Raw genomic sequence first — 14597 nt, 5'->3', positions numbered from 1 at the left:
ATTTTACCTTCTCTTACAGGGGAAAAAAAAAAAAGAACAGGAGACTAAAGATATATTCAGTCCTGCTTTTCTTTCAGAATTGCAAACCTAGGTGTTTGTACCCACACAGGAAGTGTGCCTCATCATTGCAAATCCCACATATAATTCATTGAGATGTTGGGAAGCAAGTGGGATTTCACAACTAATGTTTCTGGTACGAGTTTGATCAGTTGTGCAGAGCACTGGAACTGCAGAAAGCTTGTGCTGTGCAGGAAGCTGGTGCTTACTCTGCTGTGCAGCACAATGAGAACTCTGCTGGCTTTGGTATGTCAGGAGTGATACCGAGTCACTGAACTAGAGAGCCTTGTGGGACAAGGCCACCTTGCCCCAAAGTAAGCTAGTCTTTCTGCACTAACACTGATTCAATGTTACATGATTTGTATGCTTTCTTAACTAGACCATGTAAATATAATCTGAGATGTTTTTTACAGTATTCATTCTGCAGCCTATTTCTCATTATTGGATGACAGCTGGCTCCTTTTGAGATCAGGGATGTAATGTGCTGCTCTTCTCCTTTCTACTGCTGGAATTAAAAAGGGCTGTTAAAAGGCTTTCCTACCTCAACATTTTAAATGGTAAAAATAGTTGTTTAAATGTTTATTACAAACCTACAGAAGGCAAGCCTAACATGGGGGTGGGGGGGAGGGTAAAGCCACTTAGTTTCAAATTCAGGCTCTGCTTTTGAGGTCAAGGCTTTGTGTATGTATCTCTGAGTGTAAATCCTATCCCTCCTTCTTTGGTTTCTCCTTTCTTGGAATAACTTCTATGTTTCTGGGAAAAATATTCCTGAAAAGCAACTGAGTGGGAGTTTGTGATCACTTTGAAGTCAATTTCAAAACTTTGTTTAAAAAGTTTCTGCAGTGTGGAATTCCATCCATTTTGCTAGGGAAAACTAGGCTTGCTTCAATTTCACCTAAAAGGGAAGTTAGCAGATCCTGGAGAACTGTTTGCAAGTGCAGTACTTCAGTAAGCTTTCCAGAGGAGTACAAGATAAATACTTACAGCAGTTTCTCTTGTAGTACAATGAGTACCCTGTAAAGCATTCACAATAATTTGAACAGAGTTGTCTCTTCATATTTTATTTACTCTTAACTCCCACAGGAAAAAAAAAAAAAAAAAAACAAAAAAAAACCAACGAATACCCAAAAAAAACCAACCCAGAAAAACAACCCAACCCCCAAACGAATTAAAAAAGCCTCAAACAAAACAAAACCTGAAAGAGAAACAGAGGCCTTGTCCCTCCTGGTAAACCTAGTGTACTTCTCCTGAATCACCTGTGAAGAGGGACTGCCAGAAGGTTGCACTGAACTCTGCAGTTCATAGAATATCAGCGCCACTCAGATTTGAAGGGACCTGGGGAGCTTGTCTAGTCCGGTCTCTGGCTCAAAGCAGGGTCAGGCTGTGACCTCTGAGTAGCTTACTAAGGTCCTTATCCCAAGGAACTTCATAAAGAGCTAGAGACTGCACAGCCTGTCTGGAACACCGACTCCACTGCTTGGCCATCTTCACAACCAAAAAGGTTTTGCTTGGGTTGTGTCAGGACCTCCCCTGCTTTAAGTGAAGACTACGCCCTCTTGACCTCCTGCTGTGTAGGAGGTCTGCAAAGAATTTTATTCAGTTGTTTAAAAACAATCAAACACCATTGAGCCTTATTCAGTAATTTTACTTTGCAGGCATTGGGTGTCCTTCCTACTCCATGGCCGCCTGTTTTTTTTTTCAATCTGAACAAACACAGTCCTCTCATCCTAGCAGGGTATTTGCTCTTGTTTCCTGACCCTCATGGTGGCCTGATACTGCAGCAAGGCTGGTTGCTAGAGATGGGTTTTTTCCTTAGGTAAGACTGTTGGAGGGTAAGATGGGAGGAACTTCCAATTCCTTTTATAAAAAGACTTAGTAATTTCTCTTGTTCCTGTAAGAATGGAGCTGCAAGATTCCAGGTCTCCCTCCAGTGTTGGGTTTATCTTAATTTATGTCACCTTGTTTGTTGAATAAAGCCCACTTCAGTTTGAAGACCTGACTCAGGCCTGAAGAGGGATTCTCACTGTCCATGAAGAGCCTTTGTGGCTCCGGTCTGATGGGCACTTTTGAGACCATCAAGGCACATCCAGAGCCTGACCTAGAGCTGTGACTGGAAATAATGGAATGCAATTCAGATGGGAACTGTCGTATCTCTACTGCGTCAGTAGAGTTGAAAGGACATAGCCAAGCAGGGAAAAGCAGTAACAAAAGACAAACCTAAGTTTTCATCTTCAGTGCTTCTGAGACCCTTGAGGCTCTTCCTGGCAAAGGTGAGTCATGCGGTGGTTTTGTGTTTGAGGGAACAAAAATCTATGCCCTGGAAGTAAGTCCTCCTGTTTGACAGAGCTGCTCCTGCTGGGATTTCTCAGCTAAGCAGTGTTTGTGCTTCAGGGAGAGGCAGGTGCTCTGCCGGTCGGGCATGGTGCTGAGGGCATGGGGAAGTGCGCCCTACCCGAAACTTAACCGGATAAGATGCCCTGGGTAGTCAAACAGAAATGCTTTAACGCCCGGTAGTGGGTTTGGAGACTTTTTGGTGTGAAATGGTTGAGTTGTAATATTCAGGCAGTAAGCGCACTGAGGCTTGTGATTGATTTGCATTACGATTGCCTGGGCTTTCGCCTTTCCTCTTGATAAATAGTACTGACTGCCTGTGGGCTTATCGAATTATGAATTTTTTTGCCCTCCTACGCCTCGCTGATTCTTTTTCCTGCTGCCTTTTTTCAATCCTGCATGCCGTTCCCAGTTTGGCCGGCGGGCCTTGCTGCGGAGAGAGGGAAGCTCAGCGGCCCGGCCGTAAGGAGGCGAACGGTTCGGGGATCCGGAAACGGCGAAAAGAGTGCCTCAGGAACTCCGGGATTTGCCCCCCGGTGACGAAACGCAGCGGCATTTAACACCTCGTTCCCGTAACCCTTTCCTTGCCACCCGCTCCGGGAGGCGGAGGAGAGGGAGGAGAGCGGGCGGGGCGGACGCGGCGCCATCCCAGCAGCGCCCGTGCGGTGCGGCGCTGCGGGCGCTGCCCGGCAGGGGGCGCTGTAGCCGCCTGCGCCGCTCCGGCGCTGCGCTGCGAGGAGCCCCCGCGTGTCCGCCATATTGGCGCCCGCGCCGCAGCCGCCGCGCGTTGTTCCTCCATCTCCTGCCGGCGCGGCCGCCCGGAGCCGAGCGCGGGAGGGAGGGAAGGAGAGAGGGAAGGGAGCGCCGGCGCCGCCGGGAGGGAAGCGGGGCGAGGAGGAGACGGAAACGAGCGGGGCCCGCGTCCCCCCGCGCCCGCCCCCTGCGCCACCCGCCATGGAGAGGAGGCCGGGCGGCCCCTGAGCGAGGAGCGCACGCACGCACGGACCGAGACTTGCCCCCGCCCGGCCCGGCCCGGCCCGGCCCGGCCGCCATCAGCGGTGAGAAGCCGCCCGGCTCCCGCCTCCGCCGCGACATGGAGGCTGTGAAAGCCTTTAACAGCGAGGTGTGTAACCCCCTGCCGGCGGCCTCCCCTCCTCGGGGCCGGGGAGCGGGCGGGGCTCCGGGGCCCGGCGCCTTCCCTGCCCCCTACTCGCAGTGGGGAAGCTGCGGGATCTGGGGGAGCTCCGGGGGCCCAGGGGTGCGGGAGTGCTCCTGCAGGCCAGCCCGGGGCTCCCCCCCGCGTCGGGCGGGAAAGGGCCGTTGTCGCCGTCCCTGGGAAGCGGGAGGGTGGAGAGGGTAATGGAGACATCCCCTTCCCCCCAGCTTCTTCCGCCGTGAAGCTGGGGGCGGCTGGAGGGGAAGAATAGATCTGGCGGCGGGCTGGAGGAAGAGGAGGACGCGTGAGGAGACCGAGGAAGAGGAGGAGAAGGAGGTCTCTTCCCTGCGCCTGGCCTGCGCTGGGGCGGGTGATGCCGGGCCAACTTCGCGCAGCGGCCGAGGAGGCTGCGCTGGGCGGCGGGGGTGTCCAGGCTCGCCGGGCACGGGGACTGTGCCCTTCCACGCCTTCCCTCGTCTCTCCTGCCGCCCTCTTCCTCCTCACATGTGTGTCCGAACCTCGCCAGCGCGCACTTTTAACACCTCGTGCAGCTAAGCTTTACATTTGGGAAAAGGAATACAAAGGCATTGGAGGTTGGTCTCCGTGCTTACGAGTCGTATATTCGCAGTGGTCAGGATGGAAGCAGGCATTCCCTGCATGCTGCACAGAGCTCAGATCCTGCACTGAAGCACTGTGCAGAGAGCAGGCTATGGAACCCAAGAACACATGCATACATGCATACATACATACATACATGCATACATACATATAGGCTGAGGTGTTCATATTCCACCTGGCTTCTCTTTTGTGCTGAGAGCCAATGTTTATTTTATTGCAAGATGGTTCTTGTGGCAACTGTGCTTTGTTTCTGTCATTGTGAAAGTATCATTTGTATTTTGAAGTTAATGTATGAGCGAGAAAAACAAATACATATTTTTCTTACCACGTCCTTCGTTTTACAAAGTAGTTTTTAGCTTATGTTGACCCTAGATAGTATCAGCATTCGTTACAATGTATACTTCTAGAGACTGCTCACATACTGGAGCTCCCAGATGCCTTCTCGCTACTCCCAGCAGGATGTAGTACAGTTTTAGTAGTTTTAAGTAATGCTGTTTCATTTGACCTGTGGTGGAACAGTGTGGCAACCATGTTGTTGTTTCTACAAGCACAGTAAGATTTCTAAAATGAGCAGGTACTCTCCAGTAACGCTTGTACAGCTCTAACCTAGACGTGCAGTTCTAGGTGTTGCACTTTATGCAATTTGAATTCTTAAGTAGAAATAAGCACATTGTGGCCACTAGAAGAAAATAAACACTATAAAATTTTATTCTGTGTTATTACTTGATTGGCACATGTGCTGTATTGTTATGCAGGGAAAAGGAAGAATCTGGTCACAAAAACAGAAGAACATAAGTTGTTCAGAACATTTTCCTTCTATATACCTATCAGTAGGAGCAGAAGTCTTCCTCTTCATGTTGAAAAACAGCTTCTGACTGACCTGCTGAGCACTTGGGTATAAGTACTATAAAAATAAGTCTGAGACTTAAGGTGGCAGCTGTGCTGAAGAGGAGAGCTTTAGATTATGCCTTAGATTTTCTAAATGCTTTAAAATGGTAAACAGCAGGTTGTTGGAGAAGAAAATGCAGATCTGACAGTGTCATTTTAACCAACTTATCTGCCATGGTATAAATAGACAGTATGTCTGATTTAACCTCTGTATTTGAATGCTGGGCTACAATGATGGGAAGGTTTTAAAGATGCCATGACTAAACAAACCCTGATCCTGGAAGTAAATGGTACCAGAATTGCTACAGTAAAAGAATCCCAAGTGTCATTGCTAGCCACTCTTAACACCTCTGTACCCAGTGCAGAACTGAACTTTAATTTCACTTTCTGTCATTTTCTCTGGTTGAATTTGCCTATACACACTTTGCAATTTAGAACTGTGAAATGATCACTAAATATTTGAATTAGCTAAAATGTATGAGTCTATTTAGTGCTGTTCCTAAATGGTTTTGATTAATTTACAAAATACTGGTTTTAAACATTACTTGTAAAATCCTGTTCTTTGTGTATATTATGTTTTAAGGTCATGTTAAACTCCAGAACTGACGTCTGAGTCCTGTTTTAGAGTTTTTTGGCTTAAAATAGATGTAAATTAAATTTAGCAGCAGATGGGACAGAATAAATTGTATAAAAACTTTTACCATACTTTTTCTTATGCAGTTTGCATTCAGTTAATGATTTTACAACAATTTATGTAACTTACTGGTGAAAAACAGATGACACTTTAGAAGGAGCATTTCAATACATTTAAACATTCAAGTTTGCAGGTTGATTTCTTTTGTTTGGTTTTTTTAAAGGAAGGAGTTATGTTTGGATTCTGCAGTGAAGCTAAAATAAAGGCAGCTATCCATCTAGGGAGTCTCACTAACTCCAGAATTGTATGTGAGCTGAGCAATATCTTGTATTATGGCTATCCTATATGGCAGTCAGGATTGAAGTGCTTAAAATGGGCTTGTCATTAATTTGATTAGAAAGAAGAATTTTGAGTTTATTTGAACAGTAACTACTGTAAATAATGGTGGCTGTTGCCACTACCAGGTATCTTCAGTGTCTGGTGGTGCTGTCTGTGCTGTACCTAGTTGTACATATAAAATTAGCCCTAACATTTCAAGTCTTGGGAAAGGTAAATTTAAAGCTGAGAAATAGTCAAGCTCCTAAATAAAACATGCTCAGTATTGTTTTCTTGTAATGGTTGACATTTTACTGTTTGATTAAAACTGCTTGGCAACTGAAAATTGGAATAATATATGACTGACTTAGTATAGTGTTGAGGTAATTGTCAATGTTTTGTACCACAGAGTTTATCATTTGTTACAGCTGGCAGCATGCTTACCGCTGCAGAGCCATTTTCCTCCAGGCCTCAGTTTAGGCCCTGAGATTTTTCAGAAAAGCACAAAATCATATTTAAGAACAGGTCCTGACAGAAGAAAATGTGTCAAGTATTTAAAATTCTCTATATGTTCTATAAAATGTATTTTGTTAAAGAGGAATTGAAATGGACTAGAGGAAAGCATTTGTATCGTCACAGTTCAAGTGCTTAGATGACAATGATTTAATTGCAGATGTATATAATTAAAATTCAGTATTTGTTACTGAATATAGTTGGCTCAGTGTTAAAGTCCTGCTGTCATCATCAACTCTAGCTGGCCATTGTGATGTTGCTTTCAGGTACTGGTCTTGAAGTTGATTTTGAGTGCTATACTGCACAGAGTTTTCTTGCAATACACATCCTTTTTGCAGTGGCAAGCCAAATTATTTTTCATAGTTTGTAATGTGAAGACTGTGGAAAAAGAAGAGCAATGGATGTTTTAATTCTAAAACACATTTAATTATTTTAAAATTTGTTTCTATGTTAACATGTAGAATAAATGTAAATAGTTTTACAATCGCATAGTCACAGGATTGTAATTTATTTTAGGGGCAATGGAGATCACAAATTCTTTTTTAAGTACAACACAAATGGAATATTTGAAGTTATGCTTTGTTCAACCATACTAACTGCATCTGTAAGAATTAAATAATAGGAATCTTGAAAAGACAAAGCAAATTCAACTTAGATATTTATTTCTTTAAAAATTGCAATAGTAATTCACTGATCTGGTTCAATTAAATGTAGCATTTCTAATAATTTAAAGTTTGTCAGTATCTTTACTCACATACACATTTCATCATGTATGAGCTTCATCAAGTTTTGCTGTTCATGATGTTTCTGGTTTTGTGTTCTCTTTAAAAAAAAAGCAAAAGTAGCTCCAAAGCCATGCATGCTTTGGTCAAATCATTGAATATTGTTTTCATTTTGAGTAGCTGAGACTGGTACTTGCATCTTTGATTTACAGCCATTTGGAAGGTTAGTAGTGGTAAAACCTACTCAGGAGAGTTAGATAGCATATCTAGATTTGTAATTTACATTGTTGAATGCAATGCACAATAGTTGTTATCGTCCAGTGCCACAAATTTCAGCTGTATTTGTATTTGTCAGGCGATGCAGTATATTATGGCCTTGGAGAGGCAATTGAGAAAAGGACAATTATATATTTTTAAAAAGGGTAAAATAGAATAAGGCAAAGTTGGTCCCTTGAAACTCAGGAACAAGAATGTCATGTGTCTTTTGATTCCTTTCACAAATGCATTGTTCACTTGTTTGAAAAGTTCAGTTTCTCTTGTCTGTACAGTTGGCTGCTGATACTTTCATGTACAAGGGAATCGAATAGAAAACTTAAGTGTCATCACGGAAACCTGGAATATCTGCTGTCTTAAAGTGGGATGCACATAAAGTGCTGTAAGGTTAAGGTAGTGATTACTGTTTGTTTAAAGAGTGGTGTGGATTACTGTGCCTTTTCTAGGGTGTGAGAGTCATAATTAAAACTTTTGCAGCACTGCTAGGTTGGTGTTGAGCCATTATTGACAATGAAAATGGTTCTTTTTGCGTAGTTCATCATAAAATCCACTGAGCTTTCGGTGTGCATAATGCTTTTGAGAGTCAAGTAAGATGATGCATAAAGTGGCTGTTGCTGCTTTTGGGTTCACTTGTCATTCTGAAATTGATCAGTGGTAGAGATGTGGCAGACACTGATGATTTACTGGTAATACTGTTGTCTCTATACTTCATTTCCACTTCATTTTATGTTGTCCACCTTTATCATGACAGTTCTTTGGAAGGTGTATTTTGAGGGTCAGAGAGGAACAGTTCAGTGGTTACAATTTCAGAAATGTGACCCTTGGAAATGACCCACATTTTAAATACTGAGCATTGGAGTATGGGTGCATAAAAGTACAGAAGGCTTAACTAAATATTCTATTTCAGACTGTTTAAATGGTGTATTCTAAGTCAATGAGGCGGGTTTTTCATGAAAGAATGTCAGTTGATGCTAAAAAATGCTAAATGGTATGCCTCATGGAGATGCTAAATAGAGATTGATGCTGAATAGCTGGGGAAAGTGGGGAAAAAAGGGATTCTCTATAAAATGAGCAGCCAGGGCTTTGATTACTAAAAGCAGATACTAGTAGTTATATTGAGAAACAGTGAGAAGATACATAAGCTACTACCTGCCAAGATATTTTTCTTGTATGCTGCTGCATGTTTCATGTTGGCTGAAGCACCTGAAACATCTGCTGGGTTTTTTTCCTAGCTGTTGTGACAATGGCAAAACCTGTGTCTGTTTTCTCTGTCACTATATTTTAAAGTACTACCTTCTTTCATATCCTCTGCTCTTTGAAGGACTTAGCAGCTGTGATAAGTTTAATGCTTTCTTCTTTTTGGTTTATCTGCTGCCCCATTTATGGTCAGATACTTGTAAATTTTATTGTAGCAAATTGGGATGTGAGCTTCTGGTTTACTTTTGTCTTTTGTCAAAAGAAAAAGTGATACGTGCATCTGCATGCAGACATTCATACATCTGAAAAGTTGTTTCTGTGTTTCATTCTTAATCTCTGGGGTGAATGTGAAAAATGTCTTCTGTTTTAGTTGGCTGTATAATCCTGTTGTGTTTCTCAAAAAAAAAGCATGGATATTTACACGTATTCCCTTAAGATGCAACAAAATATGTTGCAAACTAACAATAATTTGTTAGTTTCCTGTTTACTGTCAGGAGCATTAGGAGCAGTATCAGTGAAATGTAAGTATTTTACTCTGTTGTTTCCCAGCAAGAATTGAACTTTGCTGGCTCTCAACGATTTTTTTTAAGAGTGTAGGGAAGGAAGTCCTTTTCTCTTCAAGATACAGTAAATATTAAATTGATGTTCACCTGGTTAAATGTCTCCATGTGTGCTGAATAAATATTTGCAGTTTTAATATCACACTTTCAAAGACTGATCTGACCTTTGATTTTCATTGGCCACAGAACCTTGACTTCTGGCTTTGTAAAGATATGCTCATGCAAGTGTGTGTTAAAGGCCCAAAATGTTAGGATTTGGTTTTATTTTGGTGGATGTCTTGCTCAAGAACCTAATTTCTTTAGTGAAATAGTATAGGACAGACATTGATAGTCTTAGATACATAGACTTTAAATTTGTTCTTAAACTGTGATCTAGATCAGATCCTTGTGAACCTGGAGCGGTTGTGTAGATCTCCAGATTCTGCAAACTCTCTGGAGTTGCAACTGGATAGTTACAAGTATTGATCCTACTTGCTACTCATTTAGAGAGCAGCGAGCCATTTTGCAGTTTAAAACAAATGCCCTTCTGAACTCTTGTAACTTCAGATCCTTTGATTGTCATCTGCTTACCAAGATTATACCTGGGGCTACAGTCTTTGACAGAGTACTTAAAATTATCTTAACAGGTCCTGTTTGAATATGCCACTATTTGAGCTGTGCCCCATCCTTGGAAGTGTAACAGGCTAAGTTGGATGGGATTTAAGGCAACTTGAGTTAGTGGAGAGTGTCCCTGCCCATAGCAGGGAGGTTAGAACTAGATGTCCTTTAAATTCTCTTCCAACCCAAACCATTCTATGACCAACAGTCTGTTTTCCTATGGCAGTTGTAGAAATGGAGTCTGGTAATCCAGATGGCTTTCTTACAGGAAAAAAGCCATTTAGAACAAAACTTTTTGGTAAGGCAGGTTTAAAAATACTTTAAGGTACTTAAATTACTCCCATAAGAATGTTTTTTCACTTAGGAAGAGGTCTTCTATTTTGTTGTCTGTAAAATTGATTCATCATTTTACCTCTGGACAGCCACCAAAAAAATTCATCCTGAATGGCTCCTTCAGCCTTGGTTATAGCCCACAGTCGTGGCTCAGCAGCCACTGGTGTAATTCCATTGTGAGTCCCAGGACAGAGGTGCATAATTGGCTGTTCATATGCGTAGCCAGAGTTCAGTGAGCTTGGCTTTGAAAGTTCAAAAACAAAAACAACTTTTGAAAAAAGTTCCAAACAATATTAGTCCTTGTTCCTGTTTGGAACTTTTCGTAAGTTGCACGTGTATTTCTGTTCTTCCATTTTTTCACTTCTTTGGAGCTACTTTCTGCAGTATTTCTCAGGGAGCACTGACAGCAGCAGTAGTTGGGTAGGTAATTTTATTCAGGAGCTGCTTCTTCACTTTAGGGTACATGTTCTTTGAGGCAAAACCACAATATCCAGATACTGCTGTACTAGTACTTATTTTACCTGTTCTTGCCATATGTACTGATCAAAAGGAAACATTTTTATAAATAGAATTAAAAACGTTAACATTTGGAGGAAGTAAGAAGAAATGAGTGCATTGTCACCGTGACCCTCTTGTTATCAGATTTACCCCTACTAGAAATGCATATTTCTTGCAATAGCCTGCTATTTCTGCTGTTAGGCTTTTGGGAAGTGAGCTAGCATTTGTACAAAGGTGATTACTATGGATATGCAACCACTTACTTTTCTTCCACTTCTTTTTGCCAGAGTTTGCCTACATAACTTAGCTGGTTTTACTGGGTGCAGTCTTTGATTGCATGAGGTTGTTCTTTTCTCCTATCCTTGGTTATATGAGTGGGTGGCTGATGCTTTGACATTCAGAAATATAATGCGTGTGTTTAGTTTACTAAAATACATGTGTGGAAAATGAGGCTTGGCACCTTTGTTAATGTGTTTGCTGTTGATAGTTTTGAGGGTTGGCTGAGAGTGTTCTGGTTCCCATTTAAAATGAAGGCACAAAAGAAGATGTGCCCCAAAGAAGGGTGGCAGAGCTAAGATCCAGGAGCTAGGAATGGTGGTTTGGGTGGATGGTGGCTGAGCAGTAGAAGAGTGGAGGGTAGCAACACCTGAGAGGTTGAAGCTGCCTATTTTTGTAGCGTTGAGCTTCTTTATTATGAGATACTGTTTAAAACATTAGTTTTGAAAGATTGAAGTAAATAGTGCTTTATAAAAAAATATAACAGCTGAACAAGGTGCACTGCCTTTATGAAAGGAAGTGAATAGCTGTCTTATGTATTTGAATTGAAATTTATTATTGAAATAGCTTGCATTACTGGGAAAGGTAATTTAGAAGATCCATCATCTTGAGTGGTTCAGTCGAGGGCTCAGTGTTTCCAAATAATTAGCTAAGAGTTGAGTGGTAAAGGTTTCCATACTTTTTTTTTTGTTCTCCATCTTCAGTATTTATTAGTTACTTTCAAAAACCTAAGTAGAATTAGTTATATGCATTCTTTGCTTTCCACCCCTTTTATTCTATAGTTTATTTTTTCTGTAAAGTGCAAAATACTGTAAATTGTTCTCACTATAAAACTCTTGGTTTAAAAATATTTGCCTTGTAGCAGGACTTTATGGAGCTCTCAGTGCATAATTTAGAAATCAGTATGATAGATAAAAAGACAATTCTAATATTTTGCTAGTGATGTGATTGCAGCTTTAAAAAGAGAAATAATCATACTTAAAAATGTTTTTGGCTTTTTCAGAGGGTAAGAGCTTAGAATATATTAACCAGATTGTTGGAAACCAGTGGAAAGACCTGATCAAATAAAATCAAAGTCTTTCAGAATACCAAATCTTCCCACATGTATGAAAAAACAAAGCTAGTTCACATGAAAAAGAATAGCTTGAGATAACATGTTGATCTTCATAACTTGTTACCAGATGTGTAGTAGTAACCACTTGCTTCTTAATTTTCACAAGAGTGAAGTGGAGCACTTAAGCATTTAACAGGAAATTAAGACGATTTATATGACAAATATATTGATTGGAGAAATCCAATCCAGTACAAACTGTGATTACATTTAAAAAAAATTTTTGAATCATTAAGTTTTCATTGTGAATGCAGGGGTTTTAAACTATATCCAAGGAGATATTTTGAAATCAACACAACAAGACAGTTTTTGTCATGAGTTCTAAAAACAGTTGGCATAGAAAATGTGTGAGTCTGATTTTCAAAATTTTTAAGATCTGTTCCTATATTTCATATCTCAGAATTGTAGAGGTATGACTGTAGTTAGGTTTCTCTAAGGCTTTTAACTCTGTGTTATGCCATACTTTAACAAACTAGTGCTTTGGAACAAGGACAGAGGGGACTTCTCCAGTGTGAACAGCCCCCAGGCTCACATGTGGAAATCTGTGAAGACTGACATTTTGACAGAAGCTGATCCATTTTCCTCTTGATCAAGAATTAGCTATATAATAATGATAAAATGTTAGTGATGGAAATTAGACATATGGCAGGAAAGATGAGAAAATTGCTTGAAGTAAAATGCTTCCGTTATTTTCCTTGTTTTCTTGTGTGATACTCTTACCTGGATTTTTTGTCAATCCTTCCTTTCTGTTATTGGGAGTTCAGGCAGTGGTGAAGTGCTTACTCTCACCTACCTATTTCATTTGGTCCGTTTAGGTCTTTCTAAGCTTTTTGTTCCCATGCAGCAAACACTCCAAGTTACTCTGAAGAGAAAAAGGGGAATTTTATTTGATGACTTAAAAATGGCTAAGAGCAAGTGGAGCATGTTCTAGAGACTATCTGAAGTAAGTATCTGTTTTGCAGTTGTGTGGAGTTCAGGAAAGTGAAGCCAAATCCAGGTGGCTTCTTTAAATTCCAGTTTTATGTTCATATTTGTACAAAGCAGACTGTAGCAAGAGTACTTAGAAGCTCTCTTTGAAAGGAGTAATGGTGAGGGTTTAAAGAAAATTGTTAATGGGCTGGTGGCTCAGGTATGTAAAAACTAAAATGGAATTTTGTCATTTCATCTCAAATTGTTTGGGTTCAGTAAAATTGAAAGTCATAATTGTTTTTCCTCAAGACAAAAGAAGTAGGAGAAGCACTACACAAATGGAGTGGTGTTAACACCTGACTTCATGTGCTGGTATCTGATGGGCTGAGGGACTGCTGTATTACCTTTGCATCTTACTTCACTTGCCTGTGTAATAGTTGGCATGAATATTTAAATGTCCTCTTTAAACATAAACAGTGCTGTATAATGCAGCTGATGTGTAGGGAGAGGCTGAGTTTTTGGTATAGGAGTTGTTGGTTGCTTTCAATTTTTTTTAAGGAACGTGCACTTAGATATTAAGCAAATGGACTACTATTTTTATATTTCTTAATTAAAACCACGTGTCATGCACTTTGTTTATGAAAACAGTTGTATTAAGGGAGCTGCTGTTGTCTTGGAACCTACTTGTTCTGTACTTTTTTAATGTTGAATTTTGGCAACTCATCTTGGCTGATAACTGAAAGAATAGAATTTTTTTTTTTCCCTCCAAACTTTAATACCGTATACTGAAAGGAGCATCTGCCATTCTGGTCACCCTGCATGCACATCTATGCTATATATTTTAACATTTATATTCAGCACTGAGGGTAACAAAGTGCTGACAGGTTTTAAATAACAGTTCTCACAGGTAGGTCCTACTCTGCATCAAGTTAAAATCGTACTCACTGAGAGATCAGGGCATGCACTTTGAGTAACTTTTCCAAGAAATTTAATTTCAGGAAATTGTATAAAATGTAACCTAATAGAAATTTGTTGATAAGTGTCTTTTTTTTTTTAAGCAATAAATGACAATACTCTTTTCTTGTTCTCTACTGTGTGTTGATATTAATATTTAGTAAGCAATTCAGTGACTATTTCTGTATTTCCAATTGGATTTGATTTATTTTAATGCTATTGAAATATGAAAGAAAATTTGGCTTGACTTCTAAGTATTTATTTTGGGTTTTCTGCATTGAAATTGCAGATACTTGTTAGCATATATGATGTCTGGTTAATGCCATATCATTACTTGATGTCTTTTTAATGTTGTGTCGTGGTAGGAGGCAGAGAAAACTTTAAAAATATTTCTGTAGAGTGATTTGTAACTGATATCCCTCACACTGGTCATTATCTCATACTTAAGAGATGGGCTGAGTCCTGGTGTATCAGCATCAAAATGTTTATTCCCTTAGCTGCTGTATCAGTGTTACAGAGATTTGTCTCTGTGAATATCTGTTCCTTTGTATCTCATGAGACTAGAGTTGTTCACAGCTTTCAAGCTTTTTAAAATTATATGGCAAAATCTTATGAAAAATTATTTCCTAGCTGCTCTTCTTGTCCTTATAGGATG

At 40.5% G+C, this 14597-nt stretch overlaps 1 protein-coding gene across 2 annotated transcripts in view; it reads left to right on the top strand.

Moving 5' to 3' along the window:
* Positions 1 to 3130: 3130 nt before the first annotated feature.
* The window catches only part of SCAF8 (SR-related CTD associated factor 8), a 152772-nt gene continuing 141305 nt past the window's right edge, over positions 3131 to 14597 (top strand). For both annotated transcript variants that reach the window (XM_030944258.1, XM_030944259.1), the window contains exon 1: positions 3131 to 3511. In XM_030944258.1, coding sequence (XP_030800118.1) covers positions 3482 to 3511 — 30 coding nt within the window. In that variant the 5' untranslated portion in view covers positions 3131 to 3481. The remainder of the gene's footprint in view (positions 3512 to 14597) is intronic.

The sequence above is a fragment of the Camarhynchus parvulus genome, chromosome 3 (genome assembly GCF_901933205.1).
Source record: "Camarhynchus parvulus chromosome 3, STF_HiC, whole genome shotgun sequence".
Classification (NCBI taxonomy): domain Eukaryota; kingdom Metazoa; phylum Chordata; class Aves; order Passeriformes; family Thraupidae; genus Camarhynchus; species Camarhynchus parvulus.
This window is presented reverse-complemented; position numbering and strand designations above follow the sequence as displayed.